Below are 16,925 nucleotides of genomic sequence, written 5' to 3'. Positions count from 1 at the left end.
AACTACTGTATATGACGTCCATAACTCACTGTGATTCCATTCAGCATAACTAACAACTAAACAGCTGTGTATGACGTCCATAACTCACAAGAGATTCCATTCAGCAAAACTAACAAACTACTGTATATGATGTCCATAACTCACAGTGATTCCATTCAGCAAAACTAACAACTAAACAGCTGTGTATAGCGTCCATAACTCACGGTGATTCCATTCAGCAAAACTAACAACTAAACAGCTGTGTATGACGTCCATAACTCACAGTGATTCCATTCAGCAAAACTAACAACTAAACAGCTGTGTATGACGTCCATAACTCACAGTGATTCCATTCAGCATAACTAACAACTAAACAGCTGTGTATGACGTCCATAACTCAGAGATTCCATTCAGCAAAACTAACAAACTACTGTATATGACGTCCATAACTCACTGTGATTCCATTCAGCATAACTAACAACTAAACAGCTGTGTATGACGTCCATAACTCACAGAGATTCCATTCAGCAAAACTAACAAACTACTGTATATGACGTCCATAACTCACAGTGATTCCATTCAGCAAAACTAACAACTAAACAGCTGTGTATAGCGTCCATAACTCACGGTGATTCCATTCAGCATAACTAACAACTAAACAGCTGTGTATAGCGTCCATAACTCACAGTGATTCCATTCAGCAACACTAACAACTAAACAGCTGTGTATAGCGTCCATAACTCACAGTGATTCCTTTCAGCAAAACTAACAACTAAACAGCTGTGTATAGCGTCCATAACTCACGGTGATTCCATTCAGCAAAACTAACAACTAAACAGCTGTGTATGACGTCCATAACTCACAGTGATTCCATTCAGCAAAACTAACAACTAAACAGCTGTGTATGACGTCCATAACTCACAGTGATTCCATTCAGCATAACTAACAACTAAACAGCTGTGTATGACGTCCATAACTCAGAGATTCCATTCAGCAAAACTAACAAACTACTGTATATGACGTCCATAACTCACTGTGATTCCATTCAGCATAACTAACAACTAAACAGCTGTGTATGACGTCCATAACTCACAGAGATTCCATTCAGCAAAACTAACAAACTACTGTATATGACGTCCATAACTCACAGTGATTCCATTCAGCAAAACTAACAACTAAACAGCTGTGTATAGCGTCCATAACTCACGGTGATTCCATTCAGCATAACTAACAACTAAACAGCTGTGTATAGCGTCCATAACTCACAGTGATTCCATTCAGCAACACTAACAACTAAACAGCTGTGTATAGCGTCCATAACTCACAGTGATTCCTTTCAGCATAACTAACAACTATACAGCTGTGTATAGCGTCCATAACTCACAGTGATTCCATTCAGCAAAACTAACAACTATACAGCTGTGTATGACGTCCATAACTCACAGTGATTCCATTCAGCATAACTAACAACTAAACAGCTGTGTATAGCGTCCATAACTCACAGTGATTCCATTCAGCATAACTAACAACTATACAGCTGTGTATAGCGTCCATAACTCACGGTGAATTGATGCGCCGTACTCAGTAGCGTACTGTAGTTTGCTTTACATTTTGGGGGCATTTCAAAAGATATTGCTGCCTGATCTCCCATCTAAAGTGACGGGAGATCGCAGGGGCGATATTCAATTGATGCCCGTTATCACGCCCATTAGAGTAAAGCAGCTAAACCCGACTAAACTAATGGGCGCGATCACGAAAAAAGTGCAGTTTGGGTGCCCAAACGGGTCACTTTTTGCGCACATTTTAGCTCGCCAGCATGCTGGGCTGCGAGCTGAAATGTGTCTCACCACAGCTCAAGGCCCCCGAACGGAGCAATAATTGAATTGCTCCATTGGGTGCCATCTAGTGGCTGCCCCGGGGAGAAACAATTGAATTCCCCCCTTTGACTCCAACTCACATCACAGCGAAACACCCCTCACAGTGTACTAGACATGCTGGGCTGCGACTTAAACTCCACAGGCATAGGTCCTACACACGCACATAGGTGGTCATTCCAAGTTGATCGCTAGCTGCATTCGTTCGCTGTGCAGCAACGAGGCCAAAAAAACTGCACTTCTACGCATGCGGCGCAATGCGCACGCGCGTCGTACAAGTGCAACGAACGATGTAGTTTCACACAGGGTCTAGCGAAGCTTTTCAGTCGCACTGCTGGCCGCTGGGTGATTGACATGAAGTTGGCGTTTCTGGGTGGCAACTGACCGTTTTCAGGGACTGTTCTGAAAAACGCAGGCATGCTAGGAAAAAATAAGAATTTACTTACCGATAATTCTATTTCTCGTAGTCCGTAGTGGATGCTGGGGACTCCGTAAGGACCATGGGGAATAGCGGCTCCGCAGGAGACTGGGCACAAAAGTAAAGCTTTAGAACTACCTGGTGTGCACTGGCTCCTCCCCCTATGACCCTCCTCCAAGCCTCAGTTAGGATACTGTGCCCGGACGAGCGTACACAATAAGGAAGGATTTTGAATCCCGGGTAAGACTCATACCAGCCACACCAATCACACCGTATAACTCGTGATCTAAACCCAGTTAACAGCATGATAACAGAGGAGCCTCTAGAAAAGATGGCTCACTACAGCAATAACCCGATTTTTTGGTAACAATAACTATGTACCAGTATTGCAGACAATCCGCACTTGGGATGGGTGCCCAGCATCCACTACGGACTACGAGAAATAGAATTATCGGTAAGTAAATTCTTATTTTCTCTAACGTCCTAAGTGGATGCTGGGGACTCCGTAAGGACCATAGGGATTATACCAAAGCTCCCAAACGGGCGGGAGAGTGCGGATGACTCTGCAGCACCAAATGAGAGAACTCCAGGTCCTCCTCAGCCAGGGTATCAATTTTGTAGAATTTTACAAACGTATTTGCTCCTGACCAAGTAGCTGCTCGGCAAAGTTGTAAAGCCGAGACCCCTCGGGCAGCCGCCCAAGATGAGCCCACCTTCCTTGTGGAGTGGGCATTTACAGATTTTTGGCTGTGGCAGGCCTGCCACAGAATGTGCAAGCTGAATTGTACTACAAATCCAACGAGCAATAGTCTGCTTAGAAGCAGGAGCACCCAGCTTGTTGGGTGCATACAGGATAAACAGCGAGTCAGATTTTCTGACTCCAGCCGTCCTGGAAACATATATTTTCAGGGCCCTGACAACGTCTAGCAACTTGGAGTCCTCCAAGTCCCTAGTAGCCGCAGGCACCACAATAGGTTGGTTCAGGTGAAACGCTGAAACCACCTTAGGGAGAAACTGAGGACGAGTCCTCAATTCCGCCCTGTCCGAATGGAAAATCAGATAAGGGCTTTTACAGGATAAAGCCGCCAATTCTGACACGCGCCTGGCCCAGGCCAGGGCCAACAGCATGACCACTTTCCATGTGAGATATTTTAACTCCACAGATTTAAGTGGTTCAAACCAATGTGACTTTTGGAACCCAAAAACTACATTGAGATCCCAAAGTGCCACTGGAGGCACAAAAGGAGGCTGTATATGCAGTACCCCTTTTACAAACGTCTGAACTTCAGGGACTGAAGCTAGTTCTTTTTGGAAGAAAATTGACAGGGCCGAAATTTGAACCTTAATGGACCCCAATTTCAGGCCCATAGACACTCCTGTTTGCAGGAAATGTAGGAATCGACCCAGTTGAATTTCCTCCGTCGGGCCTTACTGGCCTCGCACCACGCAACATATTTTCGCCAAATGCGGTGATAATGTTTTGCGGTTACATCCTTCCTGGCTTTGATCAGGATAGGGATGACTTCATCCGGAATGCCTTTTTTCCTTCAGGATCCGGCGTTCAACCGCCATGCCGTCAAACGCAGCCGCGGTAAGTCTTGGAACAGACAGGGTCCTTGCTGGAGCAGGTCCCTTCTTAGAGGTAGAGGCCACGGATCCTCCGTGAGCATCTCTTGAAGTTCCGGTTACCAAGTCCTTCTTGGCCAATCCGGAGCCACGAATATAGTGCTTACTCCTCTCCATCTTATCAATCTCAGTACCTTGGGTATGAGAGGCAGAGGAGGGAACACATACACTGACTGGTACACCCACGGTGTTACCAGAGCGTCTACAGCTATTGCCTGAGGGTCCCTTGACCTGGCGCAATACCTGTCGAGTTTTTCCCAACGGTTTATAATCATGTGGAAGACTTCTGGGTGAAGTCTCCACTCTCCCGGGTGGAGGTCGTGTCTGCTGAGGAAGTCTGCTTCCCAGTTGTCCACTCCCGGAATGAATACTGCTGACAGTGCTATCACATGATTTTCCGCCCAGCGAAGAATCCTTGCAGCTTCTGCCATTGCCCTCCTGCTTCTTGTGCCACCCTGTCTGTTTACGTGGGTGACTGCCGTGATGTTGTCCGACTGGATCAACACCGGCTGACCTTGAAGCAGAGGTCTTGCTAATCTTAGAGCATTGTAAATGGCCCTTAGCTTCAGGATATTTATGTGAAGTGATGTCTCCAGGCTTGACCATAAGCCCTGGAAATTCCTTCCCTGTGTGACTGCTCCCCAGCCTCGCAGGCTGGCATCCATGGTCACCAGGACCCAGTCCTGAATGCCGAATCTGCGGCCCTCTAGAAGATGAGCACTCTGCAACCACCACAGGAGGGACACCCTTGTCCTTGGTGACAGGGTTATCCGCTGATGCATCTGAAGATGCGACCCGGACCATTTGTCCAGCAGGTCCCACTGGAAAGTTCTTGCGTGGAATCTGCCGAATGGGATTGCTTCGTAGGAAGCCACCATTTTACCCAGAACCCTTGTGCATTGATGCACTGAGAGTTGGCTCGGTTTTAGGAGGTTCCTGACTAGCTCGGATAACTCCCTGGCTTTCTCCTCCGGGAGAAACACCTTTTTCTGGACTGTGTCCAGGATCATCCCTAGGAACAGAAGACGAGTCGTCGGAACCAGCTGCGATTTTGGAATATTGAGAATCCAATCGTGCTGCCGCAACACTACCTGAGATAGTGCTACACCGACCTCCAACTGTTCCCTGGATTTTACCCTTATCAGGGAATCGTCCAAGTAAGGGATAACTAAAATTCCCTTCCTTCGAAGGAATATCATCATTTCGGCCATTACCTTGGTAAAGACCCGGGGTGCCGTGGACCATCCATACGGCAGCGTCTGAACTGATAGTGACAGTTCTGTACCATAAACCTGAGGTACCCTTGGTGAGAAGGGTAAATTGGGACATGAAGGTAAGCATCCTTGATGTCCCGAGACATCATGTAGTCCCCTTCTTCCAGGTTCGCAATCACTGCTCTGAGTGACTCAATCTTGAATTTGAACCTCTGTATGTAAGTGTTCAAAGATTTTAGATTTAGAATCGGTCTCACCGAGCCGTCCGGCTTCGGTACCACAACAGTGTGGAATAATACCCCGTTCCCTGTTGCAGGAGGGGTACCTTGATTATCACCTGCTGGGAATACAGCTTGTGAATGGCTTCCAAAACTGTCTCCCTGTCAGAAGGAGACATCGGTAAAGCCGACTTTAGGAAACGGCGAGGGGGAGACGTCTCGAATTCCAATTTGTACCCCTGAGATATCACCTGAAGGATCCAGGGGTCTACTTGCGAGTGAGCCCACTGCGCGCTGAAATTCATTGAGACGGGCCCCCCACCGTCCCTGATTCTGCTTGTAAAGCCCCAGCGTCATACTGAGGGCTTGGCAGAGGCGGGAGAGGGTTTCTGTTCCTGGGAACTGGCTGATTTCTGCAGCCTTTTTCCTCTCCCTCTGTCACGGGGCAGAAATGAGGAACCTTTTGCCCGCTTGTCCACGAAAAGACTGCGCCTGATAATACGGCGTCTTCTCATGTTGAGAGGCGACCTGGGGTACAAACGTGGATTTCCCAGCTGTTGCCGTGGCCACCAGGTCTGAAAGACCGACCCCAAATAACTCCTCCCCTTAATAAGGCAATACTTCCAAATGCCGTTTGGAATCCGCATCACCTGACCACTGTCGTGTCCATAACCCTCTACTGGTAGAAATGGACAACGCACTTAGACTTGATGCCAGTCGGCAAATATTCCGCTGTGCATCACGCATATATAGAAATGCATCTTTCAAATGCTCTATAGGCAATAATATACTGTCCCTATCTAGGGTATCAATATTTTCAGTCAGGGAATCCGACCACGCCAACCCAGCACTGCACATCCAGGCTGAGGCGATTGCTGGTCGCAGTATAACACCAGTATGTGTGTAAATACATTTTAGGATACCCTCCTGCTTTCTATCAGCAGGATCCTTAAGGGCGGCCATCTCAGGAGAGGGTAGAGCCCTTGTTCTTACAAGCGTGTGAGCGCTTTATCTACCCTAGGGGGTGTTTCCCAACGCACCCTAACCTCTGGCGGGAAAGGATATAATGCCAATAACATTTTAGAAATTATCAGTTGTTATCGGGGGAAACCCACGCATCATCACACACCTCATTTAATTACTCAGATTCAGGAAAACTACAGGTAGTTTTTCCTCACCGAACATAATACCCCTTTTTGGTGGTACTCGTATTATCAGAAATGTGTAAAACATTTTTCATTGCCTCAATCATGTAACGTGTGGCCCTACTGGAAGTCACATTTGTCTCTTCACCGTCGACACTGGAGTCAGTATCCGTGTCGGCGTCTATATCTGCCATCTGAGGTAACGGGCGCTTTAGAGCCCCTGGCGGCCTATGAGACGTCTGGACAGGCACAAGCTGAGTAGCCGGCTGTCTCATGTCAACCACTGTCTTTTATACAGAGCTGACACTGTCACGTAATTCCTTCCAACAGTTCATCCACTCAGGTGTCGACCCCCTAGGGGGTGACATCACTATTACAGGCAATCTGCTCCGTCTCCACATCATTTTTCTCCTCATACATGTCGACACAAATGTACCGACACACAGCACACACACAGGGAATGCTCTGATAGAGGACAGGACCCCACTAGCCCTTTGGGGAGACAGAGGGAGAGTTTGCCAGCACACACCAGAGCGCTATATATATACAGGGATAACCTTATATAAGTGTTTTTCCCCTTATAGCTGCTGTATTGTTAATACTGCGCCTAATTAGTGCCCCCCTCTCTTTTTTAACCCTTTCTGTAGTGTAGTGACTGCAGGGGAGAGCCAGGGGAGCTTCCCTCCAACTGAGCTGTGAGGGAAAATGGCGCCAGTGTGCTGAGGAGATAGGCTCCGCCCCTTTTTCGCGGACTTTTCTCCTGCTTTTTTATGGATTCTGGCAGGGGTTAAAATTCATCCATATAGCCCTGGGGGCTATATGTGATGTATTTTCGCCAGCCAAGGTGTTTTTATTGCTGCTCAGGGCGCCCCCCCCCTAGCGCCCTGCACCCTCAGTGACCGAAGTGTGAAGTGTGCTGAGGAGCAATGGCGCACAGCTGCAGTGCTGTGCGCTACCTTGGTGAAGACAGGACGTCTTCTGCCGCCGATTTTCCGGACCTCTTCTGTCTTCTGGCTCTGTAAGGGGGCCGGCGGCGCGGCTCTGGGACCCATCCATGGCTGGGCCTGTGATCGTCCCTCTGGAGCTAATGTCCAGTAGCCTAAGAAGCCCAATCCACTCTGCACTCAGGTGAGTTCGCTTCTTCTCCCCTTAGTCCCTCGATGCAGTGAGCCTGTTGCCAGCAGGTCTCACTGAAAATAAAAAACCTAAAACTAAACTTTTCACTAAGCAGCTCAGGAGAGCCCCTTAGCCTGCACCCGTCTCGTTCGGGCACAAAAATCTAACTGAGGCTTGGAGGAGGGTCATAGGGGGAGGAGCCAGTGCACACCAGGTAGTTCTAAAGCTTTACTTTTGTGCCCAGTCTCCTGCGGAGCCGCTATTCCCCATGGTCCTTACGGAGTCCCCAGCATCCACTTAGGACGTTAGAGAAGCGCGGGCGTGGCTGGGTGAACGCAGGGCGTGTTCGTGGCCTCAAAACAGGAACTGAACAGTCTGAAGTCATCGCAAGCGCTGAGTAGGTCTGAAGCTACTCTGAAACTACACAAAAAAGTTTGCCGCCGCTCTGCGATCCCTTTGTTCGCACTTCTGCTAAGCTAAAATACACTCCCAGTGGGCGGCGGCATAACATTTGCACGGCTGCTAAAAACTGCTAGCGAGCGAACAACTCGGAATGACCACCATAGTCACAGATGGAGCACAATGGAACTTGGCGTCAGTCGCGCACACATGTAGAAAAGTCGCACATTAACTTGATCCGTGTAATCTAGCAATGTAGTGTTGTCGCACAATTGTTTGATTCATACAAATAAGAAGCACATTTTGAGCAAGAAAGACTCTTGCCGTGGCCGAGTCGCCTGGGACCTGGTGCGCAGAGAGGGACTATATGGCGGGACTGCAGCGACAGTAAGACAGCACACATCTGTAAACAACAAAGTCTATTTTCCCAGAGTATATATCGGCCGGTGAGCGTTATTGCCATGGCACAGACACTGAGCTGCTGATACGGGATGATAAAGTACACAGGGGAGGCTTGTTATAAGGCACGCACCTGATTCAGCTCCCCTATCAGCTTGTTCTTGTCCTCTATCAGCTGCGCACACTGTTGTTGTTGCGAGTCCAGCACGGCCCACAACTCCTGCGGAATCCTCTTTTCCGGGCCCAGCAGCCATTTCCTGGTGATGTCCTCAAACTTCTCAAAACTGCTTTTGGCTTCGTTGTTGACCTTCTCCACCCTGCCCAGGGAAAGCAGCTGTTATATGACCGCAGTGATGGGACGCGGAACAAATCACCGCTACCTCTGAAGCAACCGGAGACGGACCCCGTTTATTCTAGGATTATCCCTCGAGGTTTCTTGTTCTCCCAATGCACATTCGCTTAACGCAGCTTTATAGCCGGGACAATTCCACAGAGCATTCAGCAGACCAGGGAGAGGGCTATGGAAGGGGTATGTAGGCTAAGTAACGGTTAGAGGGAACAGAGCTGATGTGAGAGTAAAGGAGTAGTAGAGACGTAGAACACATGAACGCACTCTGCGATGGGAACATAAGATGTGTTCCATATATAGCTACACTAAGCCGCGGATATGATCAGCCTCCGTACCTCAGCCTCCTCAGTTCCTCCTCCTCCGATCTGCGCTGAGTCTCCCGGGCGCCTGACGCCACCTGGATGTTTGTCACCAGCTGGGTGCCATCACTCACCAGCTTGCTGAGCCTCTGCGGGGGGGATACAATGCAGTGATTAATCCCACCGGAACGCATGCTCTCCGTGCCATGTACTGCAACCCTGCATATACTCACCGTCATGTAGCTACAAGAGTAGGGAACAAGGATCCAAAATAAGGTCACCCACACAGCTATTAGTATTATTACTATCAATACCCCCCAGTCTGCCACCCCTGACCCCCAGCACTACCGGTTACTGTACATCTGCCCTTAAGGAGCCTGATTGTATAGTCACATACATTTTATATTGTTATACATAAGATCTGTACAAGTGCCTGATACCTGGGGAATAGTAGTGTTATGTGCACTGTCACAAGACAGGAAAATAAAAACATAAGTAGCAGCAGCGTCAGATTGCCCTGTATGTGACCAGGAGACTCTAATTACAATACATATCCACTGTTACTATAATGATCATGTCATTAGAGTTTCCGCCACTAGGTGGAGCCGTCTCCCCTCAGAGTGTAGCAATGCTGATGGATGACACTAATCAGTGTGTTTTATATACTCTGGGTCACACAAGATCAGCATAATCTCACCTCTAACTCAGTGTGATGAAGGAATCCAAACAATTCCACATACTCCTCTCTGCCATCGTCTAGTTAGATAGTAAGCTCTTCAGGCAGGTACAGTATCTCGTGTTTTTGTCTACCCTATCTTAGTAACATGCTCGGCTCTTCCCCAATGTGATCATAGTTTGTTTCTGCTTTTCCCACTTATTAGCTGCAGTAACATGGACTGAAATTAAACTGATGGTTAAAGGTCTGTGTTCCAGCTCAAGTAACCAGAGCACATGATCCGCCAAGAGAGAGATTACCCCGTAAGTAAGGTGATATCACAGTCACCATAGTGACACGCAGAGGATCTCACCTGCGCTACCCCGCCACTGATGTGTAACCTATACAGGATAAGTGTGAGCTCTTCAGCCACGTGTACAAATGTATGAAGTGTAATCACCGGTACTCCTGGCCCTGAGATGTATGTACAGTATACGTGTGAGGGAGTGTGTGATGTATGTACAGTATACGTGTGAGGGAGTGTGTGATGTATGTACAGTATACGTGTAAGAGGGTGTGTGATGTATGTACAGTATACGTGTGAGGGAGTGTGTGATGTATGTACAGTATACGTGTGAGGGAGTGTGTGATGTATGTACAGTATACGTGTAAGAGGGTGTGTGATGTATGTACAGTATACGTGTGAGGGAGTGTGTGATGTATGTACAGTATACGTGTGAGGGAGTGTGTGATGTATGTACAGTATACGTGTAAGAGGGTGTGTGATGTATGTACAGTATACGTGTGAGGGAGTGTGTGATGTATGTACAGTATACGTGTGAGGGAGTGTGTGATGTATGTACAGTATACGTGTGAGAGGGTGTGTGATGTGTGTACAGTATACAAGTGAGTGGGTGTGTGATGTATGTACAGTATACGTGTGAGGGAGTGTGTGATGTATGTACAGTATACATGTGAGTTGGTGTGTGATGTATGTACAGTATACGTGTGAGCGGGTGTGTGATGTATGTACAGTATACATGTGAGCGGGTGTGTGATGTATGTACAGTATACGTGTGAGTGGGTGTGTGATGTGTGTACAGTATACGTGTGAGTGGGTGTGTGATGTGTGTACAGTATACATGTGAGTTGGTGTGTGATGTATGTACAGTATACATGTGAGTTGGTGTGTGATGTATGTACAGTATACGTGTGAGGGAGTGTGTGATGTATGTACAGTATACATGTGAGTTGGTGTGTGATGTATGTACAGTATACGTGTGAGCGGGTGTGTGATGTATGTACAGTATACATGTGAGCGGGCGTGTGATGTATGTACAGTATACGTGTGAGTGGGTGTGTGATGTATGTACAGTATACGTGTGAGTGGGTGTGTGATGTATGTACAGTATACGTGTGAGTGGGTGTGTGATGTATGTACAGTATACGTGTGAGTGGGTGTGTGATGTATGTACGGTATACGTGTGAGTGGGTGTGTGATGTATGTACGGTATACGTGTGAGTGGGCGTGTGATGTATGTACGGTATACGTGTGAGTGGGTGTGTGATGTATGTACAGTATACGTGTGAGTGGGTGTGTGATGTATGTACAGTATACGTGTGAGTGGGTGTGTGATGTATGTACAGTATACGTGTGAGTGGGTGTGTGATGTATGTACGGTATACGTGTGAGTGGGTGTGTGATGTATGTACGGTATACGTGTGAGTGGGTGTGTGATGTATGTACAGTATACGTGTGAGTGGGTGTGTGATGTATGTACAGTATACGTGTGAGTGGGTGTGTGATGTATGTACAGTATACGTGTGAGGGAGTGTGTGATGTATGTACAGTATACGTGTGAGTGGGTGTGTGATGTGTGTACAGTATACGTGTGAGTGGGTGTGTGATGTATGTACAGTATACGTGTGAGTGGGTGTGTGATGTATGTACAGTATACGTGTGAGGGAGTGTGTGATGTATGTACAGTATACGTGTGAGGGAGTGTGTGATGTATGTACAGTATACGTGTGAGTGGGTGTGTGATGTGTGTACAGTATACGTGTGAGTGGGTGTGTGATGTATGTACAGTATACATGTGAGTTGGTGTGTGATGTATGTACAGTATACGTGTGAGGGAGTGTGTGATGTATGTACAGTATACGTGTGAGGGAGTGTGTGATGTATGTACAGTATACATGTGAGTTGGTGTGTGATGTATGTACAGTATACGTGTGAGCGGGTGTGTGATGTATGTACAGTATACATGTGAGCGGGTGTGTGATGTATGTACAGTATACGTGTGAGTGGGTGTGTGATGTATGTACAGTATACGTGTGAGTGGGTGTGTGATGTATGTACAGTATACGTGTGAGTGGGTGTGTGATGTATGTACAGTATACGTGTGAGTGGGTGTGTGATGTATGTACAGTATACGTGTGAGTGGGTGTGTGATGTATGTACGGTATACGTGTGAGTGGGTGTGTGATGTATGTACGGTATACGTGTGAGTGGGTGTGTGATGTATGTACAGTATACGTGTGAGTGGGTGTGTGATGTATGTACAGTATACGTGTGAGTGGGTGTGTGATGTATGTACAGTATACGTGTGAGTGGGTGTGTGATGTATGTACGGTATACGTGTGAGTGGGTGTGTGATGTATGTACGGTATACGTGTGAGTGGGTGTGTGATGTATGTACAGTATACGTGTGAGTGGGTGTGTGATGTATGTACAGTATACGTGTGAGTGGGTGTGTGATGTATGTACAGTATACGTGTGAGTGGGTGTGTGATGTAAGTACGGTATACGTGTGAGTGGGTGTGTGATGTATGTACGGTATACGTGTGAGTGGGTGTGTGATGTATGTACAGTATACGTGTGAGTGGGTGTGTGATGTATGTACAGTATACGTGTGAGTGGGTGTGTGATGTATGTACAGTATACGTGTGAGGGAGTGTGTGATGTATGTACAGTATACGTGTGAGTGGGTGTGTGATGTGTGTACAGTATACGTGTGAGTGGGTGTGTGATGTATGTACAGTATACGTGTGAGGGAGTGTGTGATGTATGTACAGTATATGTGTGAGTGGGTGTGTGATGTGTGTACAGTATACGTGTGAGTGGGTGTGTGATGTATGTACAGTATACATGTGAGTTGGTGTGTGATGTATGTACAGTATACGTGTGAGGGAGTGTGTGATGTATGTACAGTATACGTGTGAGCGGGTGTGTGATGTATGTACAGTATACATGTGAGCGGGTGTGTGATGTATGTACAGTATATGTGTGAGTTGGTGTGTGATGTATGTACAGTATACGTGTGAGTTGGTGTGTGATGTATGTACAGTATACGTGTGAGTGGGTGTGTGATGTATGTACAGTATACATGTGAGTTGGTGTGTGATGTATGTACAGTATACATGTGAGTTGGTGTGTGATGTATGTACAGTATACGTGTGAGGGAGTGTGTGATGTATGTACAGTATACGTGTGAGCGGGTGTGTGATGTATGTACAGTATACATGTGAGCGGGTGTGTGATGTATGTACAGTATATGTGTGAGTTGGTGTGTGATGTATGTACAGTATACGTGTGAGCGGGTGTGTGATGTATGTACAGTATACATGTGAGCGGGTGTGTGATGTATGTACAGTATATGTGTGAGTTGGTGTGTGATGTATGTACAGTATACGTGTGAGTGGGTGTGTGATGTATGTACAGTATACATGTGAGTTGGTGTGTGATGTATGTACAGTATACATGTGAGTTGGTGTGTGATGTATGTACAGTATACGTGTGAGGGAGTGTGTGATGTATGTACAGTATACGTGTGAGTGGGTGTGTGATGTATGTACAGTATACATGTGAGTTGGTGTGTGATGTATGTACAGTATACGTGTGAGGGAGTGTGTGATGTATGTACAGTATACGTGTGAGCGGGTGTGTGATGTATGTACAGTATACATGTGAGCGGGTGTGTGATGTATGTACAGTATACGTGAGTGGGTGTGTGATGTGTGTACAGTATACGTGTGAGTGGGTGTGTGATGTATGTACAGTATACATGTGAGTTGGTGTGTGATGTATGTACAGTATACGTGTGAGGGAGTGTGTGATGTATGTACAGTATACGTGTGAGCGGGTGTGTGATGTATGTACAGTATACGTGTGAGCGGGTGTGTGATGTATGTACAGTATATGTGTGAGCGGGTGTGTGATGTATGTACAGTATACGTGTGAGTGGGTGTGTGATGTATGTACAGTATACGTGTGAGCGGGTGTGTGATGTATGTACAGTATACATGTGAGCGGGTGTGTGATGTATGTACAGTATACATGTGAGCGGGTGTGTGATGTATGTACAGTATATATGTGAGTGGGTGTGTGATGTATGTACAGAATACGTGTGAGTGGGTGTGTGATGTATGTACAGTATACGTGTGAGCGGGTGTGTGATGTATGTACAGTATACGTGTGAGCGGGTGTGTGATGTATGTACAGTATACGTGTGAGTGGGTGTGTGATGTATGTACAGTATACGTGTGAGTGGGTGTGTGATTATGTACAGTATACGTGTGAGTGGGTGTGTGATTATGTATAGTATACGTGTGAGTGGGTGTGTGATTATGTACAGTATACGTGTGAGTTGGTGTGTGATGTATGTACAGTATACGTGTGAGGGAGTGTGTGATGTATGTACAGTATACGTGTGAGCGGGTGTGTGATGTATGTACAGTATACATGTGAGCGGGTGTGTGATGTATGTACAGTATATGTGTGAGTGGGTGTGTGATGTATGTACAGTATACGTGTGAGTGGGTGTGTGATGTATGTACAGTATACGTGTGAGCGGGTGTGTGATGTATGTACAGTATACATGTGAGCGGGTGTGTGATGTATGTACAGTATACATGTGAGCGGGTGTGTGATGTATGTACAGTATATATGTGAGTGGGTGTGTGATGTATGTACAGAATACGTGTGAGTGGGTGTGTGATGTATGTACAGTATACGTGTGAGCGGGTGTGTGATGTATGTACAGTATACGTGTGAGCGGGTGTGTGATGTATGTACAGTATACGTGTGAGTGGGTGTGTGATGTATGTACAGTATACGTGTGAGTGGGTGTGTGATTATGTACAGTATACGTGTGAGTGGGTGTGTGATTATGTATAGTATACGTGTGAGTGGGTGTGTGATTATGTACAGTATACGTGTGAGTGGGTGTGTGATGTATGTACAGTATACGTGTGAGTGGGTGTGTGATGTATGTACAGTATACGTGTGAGGGTGTGTGTGATGTATGTACAGTATTACATGCGAGTTGGTGTGTGATGTATGTACAGTATAACATGTGAGTGGGTGTGTGATGTATGTACAGTATACGTGTGTGTGAGTGGGTGTGTGATGTATGTACAGTATACGTGTGAGTGGGTGTATGATGTATGTACAGTATATGTGTAAGTGGGTGTGTGATGTATGTACAGTATACGTGTGAGTGGGTGTGTGATGTATGTACAGTATATGTGTGAGTGGTGTGTGATGTATGTACAGTATAAGTGTGAGTGGGTGTGTGATGTATGTACAGTATACGTGTGAGTGGGTGTGTGATGTATGTACAGTTTATGTGTGAGTGGGTGTGTGATGTATGTACAGTATATGTGTGAGTGGGTGTGATGTGTGTACCGTATACGTGTGAGTGGGTGTGTGATGTGTGTACAGTATACGTGTGAGTGGGTGTGTGATGTGTGTACAGTATACGTGTGAGTGGGTGTGTGATGTATGTACAGTATACGTGTGAGTGGGTGTGTGATATATGCACAGTATATGTGTGTGTGAGTGGGTGTGTGATGTATGTACAGTATACGTGTGAGTGGGTGTGTGATGTATGCACAGTATATGTGTGAGTGGGTGTGTGATGTATGTACGGTATAAGTGTGAGTGGGTGTGTGATGTATGTACAGTATATGTGGGAGTGGTTGTAAGATGTATGTGCGGTATACGTGTGAGTGGGTGTGTGATGTATGTACAGTATACGTGTGAGTGGGTGTGTGATGTGTGTACAATATTACGTGTGAGTGGGTGTGTGATGTGTGTACAATATTACATGTGAGTGGGTGTGTGATGTATGTACAGTATACGTGTGAGTGGGTGTGTGATGTGTGTACAGTATACATGTGAGTGGGTGTGTGATGCATGTGAGAAGCTGTGTGTCGTATGTACAGTATTACGTGTGAGTGGGTGTATGATGTATGAACAGTAAGACGTGTGAGTGGGTGTGTGATGTATGTACAGTATACATGTGAGTGGGTGTGTGATGTATGTATAGTATACGTGTGGGTGGGTGTGTGATGTATGTACAGTATTACGTGTGAGTGGGTGTGTGATGTATGTACAGTATTACGTGTGTGTGAGTGGGTGTGTGATGTGTGTACAGTTTTAAGTGTGAGTGGGTGTGTGATGTATGTACAGTATTACGTGAGTGAGTGGGTGTGTGATGTATGGACAGTATTACGTGTGAGTGAGTGGGTGTGTGATGTAATTACAGTATTACGTGTGAGTTGGTGTGTGATGTATGTACAGTATACGTGTGAGTGGGTGTGTGATGTATGTACAGTATTCGTGTGAGTGGGTGTGTGATGTATGTACAGTATACGTGTGAGTGGGTGTGTGATGTATGTACAGTATACGTGTGAGTGGGTGTGTGATGTATGTACAGTATACGTGTGAGTGGGTGTGTGATGTGTGTACAGTATACGTGTGAGTGGGTGTGTGATGTATGTACAGTATACGTGTGAGTGGGTGTGTGATATATGCACAGTATACGTGTGAGTGGGTGTGTGATGTGTGTACAGTATACGTGTGAGTGGGTGTGTGATGTATGCACAGTATATGTGTGAGTGGGTGTGTGATGCATGTGCGGTATAAGTGTGAGTGGGTGTGTGATGTATGTACAGTATACGTGTGAGTGGGTGTGATGTGTGTACAGTATACGTGTGAGTGGGTGTGATGTGTGTACAGTATACGTGTGAGTGGGTGTGATGTGTGTACAGAATACGTGTGAGTGGGTGTGTGATGTATGTACAGTATATGTGTTAGTGGGGGTGTGATGTATGTACGGTATAGGTGTGAGTGGGTGTGTGATGTATGTAAAGTATACGTGTGAGTGGGTGTGTGACATATGTACAGTATACGTGTGAGTCGGTGTGATGTATGTACAGTATATATGTGAAA

The 16,925-nt window shown here is 46.4% G+C and overlaps 1 protein-coding gene across 2 annotated transcripts in view; it reads right to left on the bottom strand.

Moving 5' to 3' along the window:
• The window catches only part of DRC1 (dynein regulatory complex subunit 1), a 311,083-nt gene that overhangs the window by 278,957 nt on the left and 15,201 nt on the right, over positions 1–16,925 (bottom strand). For both annotated transcript variants that reach the window (XM_063914977.1, XM_063914976.1), the window contains exons 4-5: positions 9,073–9,185; positions 8,522–8,705 (exon numbers count right to left, since the gene is read on the bottom strand). In XM_063914977.1, coding sequence (XP_063771047.1) covers positions 8,522–8,705; positions 9,073–9,185 — 297 coding nt within the window. The remainder of the gene's footprint in view (positions 1–8,521; positions 8,706–9,072; positions 9,186–16,925) is intronic.

The sequence above is a fragment of the Pseudophryne corroboree genome, chromosome 4, assembly GCF_028390025.1.
Source record: "Pseudophryne corroboree isolate aPseCor3 chromosome 4, aPseCor3.hap2, whole genome shotgun sequence".
Taxonomy (NCBI): Eukaryota; Metazoa; Chordata; class Amphibia; order Anura; family Myobatrachidae; genus Pseudophryne; species Pseudophryne corroboree.
Note: the sequence above shows the minus strand (reverse complement) of the source record. Positions and strands in the feature narration are given on the sequence as shown.